This window comes from Calidris pugnax, unplaced genomic scaffold (assembly GCF_001431845.1).
Source record: "Calidris pugnax isolate Ruff unplaced genomic scaffold, ASM143184v1 scaffold63, whole genome shotgun sequence".
NCBI classification, from domain to species: domain Eukaryota; kingdom Metazoa; phylum Chordata; class Aves; order Charadriiformes; family Scolopacidae; genus Calidris; species Calidris pugnax.
In genome coordinates, this window is record NW_015090852.1 from 5,586,555 (window position 1) to 5,592,578 (window position 6,024).

At 44.9% G+C, this 6,024-nt stretch overlaps 1 protein-coding gene across 1 annotated transcript; it reads left to right on the forward strand.

Moving 5' to 3' along the window:
* Positions 1-481: 481 nt before the first annotated feature.
* On the forward strand, positions 482-3,732 carry RGS2 (regulator of G-protein signaling 2). Its single transcript, XM_014943450.1, has 5 exons — positions 482-602; positions 977-1,078; positions 1,188-1,249; positions 2,117-2,283; positions 2,744-3,732. Exons 1-5 carry the CDS (start codon positions 490-492, stop codon positions 2,936-2,938), a joined length of 639 nt encoding a protein of 212 aa, XP_014798936.1. The 5' UTR covers positions 482-489; the 3' UTR covers positions 2,939-3,732.
* Positions 3,733-6,024: the final 2,292 nt, after the last annotated feature.

The window sequence follows — 6,024 nt, forward strand, 5'->3', positions numbered from 1 at the left end:
TTCCTGATGCACCCCAGGATGCCATCGGCCTTCTTGGCCATATTGTTGGCTCATGGTCACCCTATTGTCCACCAGGACTCCTAGGTCTTTCTCCTCAGAGCTGCTCTCCAGCAAGTCAGCTCCTAACCTGTACTGGGGGAGGGAGAAAAAAAGGGGAGAAAAAAAGGGGAGTAGGGGGGGGAGAAACAGAGCAGGGGGGGAAAGAGGGGGGAAACGGGGGAGAAAAACAAGAAAAGAAAGTAAAAGCAAAATAGAGGGGAAAAAGAGACGTAATCCCGAGGGGATGGCAAATCTTTTCCACACCGGTTTACCGGGAAAAGCAGAAAGCCCTCCTGCACGTAGCCCCAGCTCCAGCCCCGCCGCCCGGCGGGGGGGGTCCGGGGCGGTCCCGGGCTGTGTGTGTGTGTGGGTGTGTGTGCGTGTGCCCCGCCTCCCCGCCAGGCCCTATAAGCGGCGGCGGCGGCGGCTCCGGGGCTGTGTCCGGTCGCGATGCAGAGTGCCCTGTTCCTGGCGCTGCAGCACCACGGCGGGCGGATGGAGCGGAGCGGCCGCCGCCGCAGCGAGGCAGAGGAGGCTGAGAAAGGCAGGATGAAGAAGACGATGTGAGTGTCCTCCCCCTGCCCGGGGTCTCTCAGCCCCCGGGGGTTCCCCGCAGGGAGAAGCTTCCACCCGCCGAGCCGGGGCGAAGCCGGGTTGGGGTTGGGGGGGGAAATCGGGCTGCAGAGCTGGGGTGTCCGTGGGAGGGGGGCAGCTTGCCCACCTCTGCCTCCAGCTGTACCTTGGCCAACACTGGTCACTGGCCAGCGAGCACATCTGTTGGCAGAAGCCAGGGGAAGATGGTTTTCTTGCCCTCAGAGGGGTGCTCTGGGTGACGAACTGGAAAAGCGACGTCAGGATAGCTTTTGCCAGTAAAGGAGATGGCGTTTAAAGCTTTCCGAGTTATCATTTTTAATGTGCATCTCCTTTGTTCTTCCAGCATTAAAGATTGGAAAACGAGACTGAGCTACTTCCTGCAGAACTCTTCCAATTCTACTAAAATGAAATCTAAGAAAGCGGGGAAACACCGCACCTACTTCAGGTAAGTTATGAAAGAGAGACTTTGTTTAAATAACTCAAGTGTTTTACAAAAAAAAAAAAACAGTAAAGCTTGAGCAATGGAGTCTAATGTTCCTCATCTCTTTGTACAGACCTTCCCCTGAAGAAGCCCAGCTGTGGTCAGAAGCCTTTGATGAACTTCTTGCTAATAAATGTAAGTTTGTCTTCAAAAAGTAACATTCAAGAGCAAAGGGGTAGTGAAGTTTATATATCTGTAAGAGACTGCTTCCGTGCATGTCAGCATTGTACCTTTCTAATGTAAATAGCTTTGAAAGTTAAATGCTTTAAACTGTTTAAAGCCAGAATTCATAGATGTGCTCTTTAAAGACATTGCAAAGTAATATTAAAATATGAGAAATACCTCGTTGTAGAGGAATTTTTTTTAATCCTTTTAGTTAAAATCATACCTATCAGCTTGGCTTTGCCAATTGTGAAAAGAGCACTTGTTCCCTGAGCTCACTGTTTAACCGAGACAAATGCATTCAAGTAACTTGGGAAGGATTCTGCAACATAGAAGTCTAACAATCTCAGGGCTTTACTGTAGCTCTACAAGGAAAAGCACTCAAGAGCAGAGCAAAGAGACTAAGAAGTATTACCATTTGCTCTTTGAACTTGAGTCATCCTTTCCATTGAAAAAAAAAATACGCCAGAGGCTTGTGGCACAGTCAAATATTTACTCCAGTGTAAAGGTTAACACAGAAGATACCATCTAGAGAGAGGTTTTTTTAATATAGAACTTCTCTGCAGGCATCACAGAAGAGAACATACAGACTAGAAATGGCTTTCATTTTTTGTTTACCTAAAAACTGACTAACTCAAAGTGAAGCCTGCCGAGCTGTTAGTGTTAACTTGTTCGCATACATAAATGTGGAATTTTTTTATTGCTATGATATCTCTGAAAGTACCAGACTAGAACTACAGCAAAATGTTTTGGTAGAAACAGATGTGACCAATGGGTAAATTCAAGATTCCTGAAATAGTTAATTGATGTGTATTTTTTTTATTATTATTCTTTCCCTAGATGGTCTTGCTGCTTTCCGAGCTTTTCTGAAGTCTGAGTTCTGTGAAGAGAACATCGAGTTCTGGTTGGCTTGTGAGGACTTCAAGAAAACCAAGTCACCCCAGAAGCTGACATTGAAAGCGAAAAAAATCTACAATGACTTCATTGAAAAGGAAGCTCCCAAAGAGGTAAAGAAAAACCTATATTTAAATATAAGTGCCCTGCTCTATCAGTTCTTTTGCCTTTCTTTTTTTCTCTGAACTGACCTTAAGACACAGATGCCAAACTGTATTGTACATACCCCACTGCTAATATCTGTGTCTGAACCTAGCTCTCTCCCTAACTGCCTTTTTGTTGAGCTGGGAAGTGGCACAAGCAGTATTTCATAGACTTTCCATCTTCACTGGGAAAAGTCAACAGCCACATTTAACACCTGTAACATCCTTGATTTTAGCCCTGAAAGACAGTATATCTTAATTACTTTGAGTTCTGTATAAAAGCAGAATTTATTATTAGAGGACACTTCATTAATTTGACCCTGTAGTAAAAGGATCTTCCCGTCTTTACCTCTTCAGAAATTTTATGGTGTATTTTACTTGCATTAATTCAGTTCTCAGAAGTAACCATCCCTTTTTTTTTGTATTCCAGATAAACATAGACTTCCAAACCAAGAACATGATTGCGCAGAATATTCAAGACGCCACACATACCTGCTTCAGCGCAGCACAGAAGAGAGTTTACAGCTTAATGGAGAATAACTCATACCCCCGGTTTTTGGAATCTGAATTCTATCAGGAGCTGTGCAAGAAGGCACCTGTCACCAGAGCAGCCCAGGGGACATGAGAGATGGAGAAGAGCGAGAAGAAGCCTTTCAGCTAGTGAGGAAACAAGCCACAGCTCATGGTGGCATCCTGACCTGAAAGACTGAGATACCAAGCGCTCAGTCTGTTTGCCATGGTGCAAGGACAAATACTGACTTTGCTGCAAAGCCGATAGCAAAGACTGATGCCGTTGGAGGACATTCAGAGGGGATGGCAGAAGTGCCATCAAGAAGCTGCTGGCAAAGTGCTTCACTGCGAGTGCTGCAGTGAGAGGGGACTCCATGCATTAGACCAAACTGTGGGGTGTAAGAGTCCGTGTGTGGCAGCTGAGGTGGCGATGCAGCAGGTCAGAACAGAGCTTCCTTCCTGTAAACAGAAGCTGCTCTGTACAGTTGTGCAGCGCTGACAACTTGAGTAATTGGTTGTGTACTTATTTTTCCTAAACATCAACCAGCGCTGCCATCGTCAGTCACTCGGTGCGTTCACACTGGTTCTGTGAACTGCCTCTAGCTGCAAAGAGATGTGTTGGGTTTCTGTGCAACTTCATGCCACACAGCGCTGTTGCTGTCTGGAAGCCAGGAAGGGATACAACTCTGTTCCTGGAGGAACAGGTTCTGCAACTAGAGTATGCAGGGCTGGGTTGTCTCCGTGCAGTTGAAGGCAAAACTTGGCCAAGGCGAACAGGAGCTATATAGTATTATATTTATATGTGGATTATGATTGTGTTATGATGCTGCAATAATGTCATAATTTTGTCTTGAGGATAGCAAGCTTCAGTGAAGCTTATTGTTTTTTAATAAATTGTTTTGATACAAAGCTTCTTTTGTTGCCTAACTTTGTTTGCACACACAGAGATACACCATCTGGCACTAAACTTCAGAGTATTGGGATTGCAGGGCCTGATCTTAATAGGGCTAACTTTAAAGCAGTTAGTTCTTAATCAGCCAGGCAAGCATTTGGTTTGGGTTTTGTTTTTTTTTTTTTTGACAGAATAAAAATCCTCAAGGGTTTGAAAGCTTAACAGGTCACATCCTCTGTCTTAACTACCTCCCCATGAGACCAGTCTCTAAGAGAGTGCCAAGGTACACGTAAGCCTACAGATGAACTAGAAAGATGCAGCCCCAAGCAGCAGCTGTATTGCTGCTGGAGATCACAGGGATCTGGAATACAGGCACCAGTAGCACAGCTGCTCCAGGCCTCTTTGGAGGCCCTTGGTATCAGGCTGTAAAGCCAATGTAGAATCAGTAGAGATAACATTACAATAAAAGCACTTCACTTACTATTAGGCGAGTGCTTCTTGGGGAAAAAGTTACTGGTCAGAAAAAATGACATGGAATAATTATAACAGACAACATCTACAAGCAGGATTTTCATAACAGTCCCACAGTTGTAAGCCCTAATTTGATATTTTGTGACTTGTCTGAACTCTATCTCCGTTTAGGTCCCAGCTCCAGCTATTTTGACTCCACTCCTCAGGCCACAGCTTTACTTGTTTAGTTATCATGTAGCCACAGCAGTCACTTCCAGAATGGTGCACTTCTCCAAGCATCAAGAAAACTCTTACTACAGGATTTTGCACTTCAATGACATACCCAAACATTGTTCAAAAGAAACTACTTCATGCACGTACATAGATATTGCAGGATATGTAGCAGTGTGTATATACGCATACACAGATATGTATATCTATTATACTGCCTCTATACATGAAAAGGAACAAATTCAGTACATCACTCACTTTGATATAGCCCTATTTCCAGGGCAGTGAGAGCTAGCTCTCATACAGCTAAGTTTGCTGACCAGTGAAGTCCACGTAAAACAAGCACAAGAAAAACTCAGCCCAGTAATTTATTACAACAGAGAAAGTTTTTTTTCCTAACCAGGAAAAAACAGGACTGATAATTGCTTTTACAATCTAATAAAATAATTTGAAGCGCATAAAAATAGCCAGAACTATACCTATTAATGACTCGGAGCCAGGGCAGGAATAATTCCATGAAGCTTCATCAGCTTCAGTGAAGCCGCATTAATCTGTGCCAATTTGGGATGTGGTAATTAACCACTGCTAGTGTCTGGTTTCAGGGAAAGAAACATTTCTTGTTTCAGCAGGTGCCAGAACTACTTATAGCAGTGCATGTACTTCAGAGGGGAAATTAGGTGGGGCCGTTAGGCAGGGCATCACTGCCCAAGGGCTGCTCTTGTATATTTTTAACATTTGAATCCTGAACATTGGTCTTTAGGAATTCTGTGCAGGCAGCTCTGCAGCTTCCACAGACCATGTCATCAGCAAACCAACCAAGCCATGCTGAGTCCCTGACACGGTCTGTCTTCAGCATCCAAGAGCCTTGATTTCAGTGCTAAGCTTTGCAGCAAAACAGTTTGGTGTATCTATAGCAAAAAAACCTAAACAAACAAAAAAATCTCAAGAAAACCCCAGGCCCTTTATTTTTAGTAAAATACAACATATCTGCACACACAACATTCCTTCTGATCATTACTTTCCAATTTATTTTTGATGAGCCCTGTTTTCCCAGCTCCCAAGGGTAAGCTTCACCAGAAAAAAGGGCACTACAAGCCCATGGGGAGTACTGCAGCCCCTGAAAGATAGCTATGAACGTTTCCTGGACAAAGAGAGAACCACCAATTACTTTAAGAGATGCTGGTTCCATACTCTGGGCAGCCTTACAGCTGCAGTTAAAATTGGTACTCTGCTATCAGTATCCAATGGCAACAAATAATAAACTGCTCCTTCCTCCACAGCCCGGCTGAACATTTCACCTTCCCACCCCGGTCCCACTGGGCTGGACACAGCTCAACTCACCACGACAGTGGGGAAAAGACCAGTCTGGGAATGGCAAAGAGAAGGTGGCAGAGCTGGGGTCCCACAGGCCAAGGTGAGGGTGCTGATAAGCAGCTGACCAGAGCGTGGTCCTTTTTTTGGCTTCCATCAGGTTATAAAACTGCCCCAGCCCATACCCCTGTTGGCAGCCACCTGGGCGAGAAAATAAAGTGGGCTCCAAGGGGTAACTGCATTACAGGAGCCGTAGCTGCAAAGGAGCACGGGTCCTGAGCAAGCTTATAAACAAGCTGAGCGTTTTCAGAGCAAGG

Excerpts from the sequence above, each read along its gene's own strand:
- RGS2 (XM_014943450.1), top strand. The coding sequence starts at position 490 with ATGCAGAGTGCCCTGTTCCTGGCGCTGCAGCACCACGGCGGGCGGATG. Across the intron at positions 1,079-1,187 it reads AAACACCGCACCTACTTCAG|ACCTTCCCCTGAAGAAGCCC; the intron begins GTAAGTTATGAA and ends CTCTTTGTACAG. Across the intron at positions 1,250-2,116 it reads TGAACTTCTTGCTAATAAAT|ATGGTCTTGCTGCTTTCCGA; the intron begins GTAAGTTTGTCT and ends TTCTTTCCCTAG.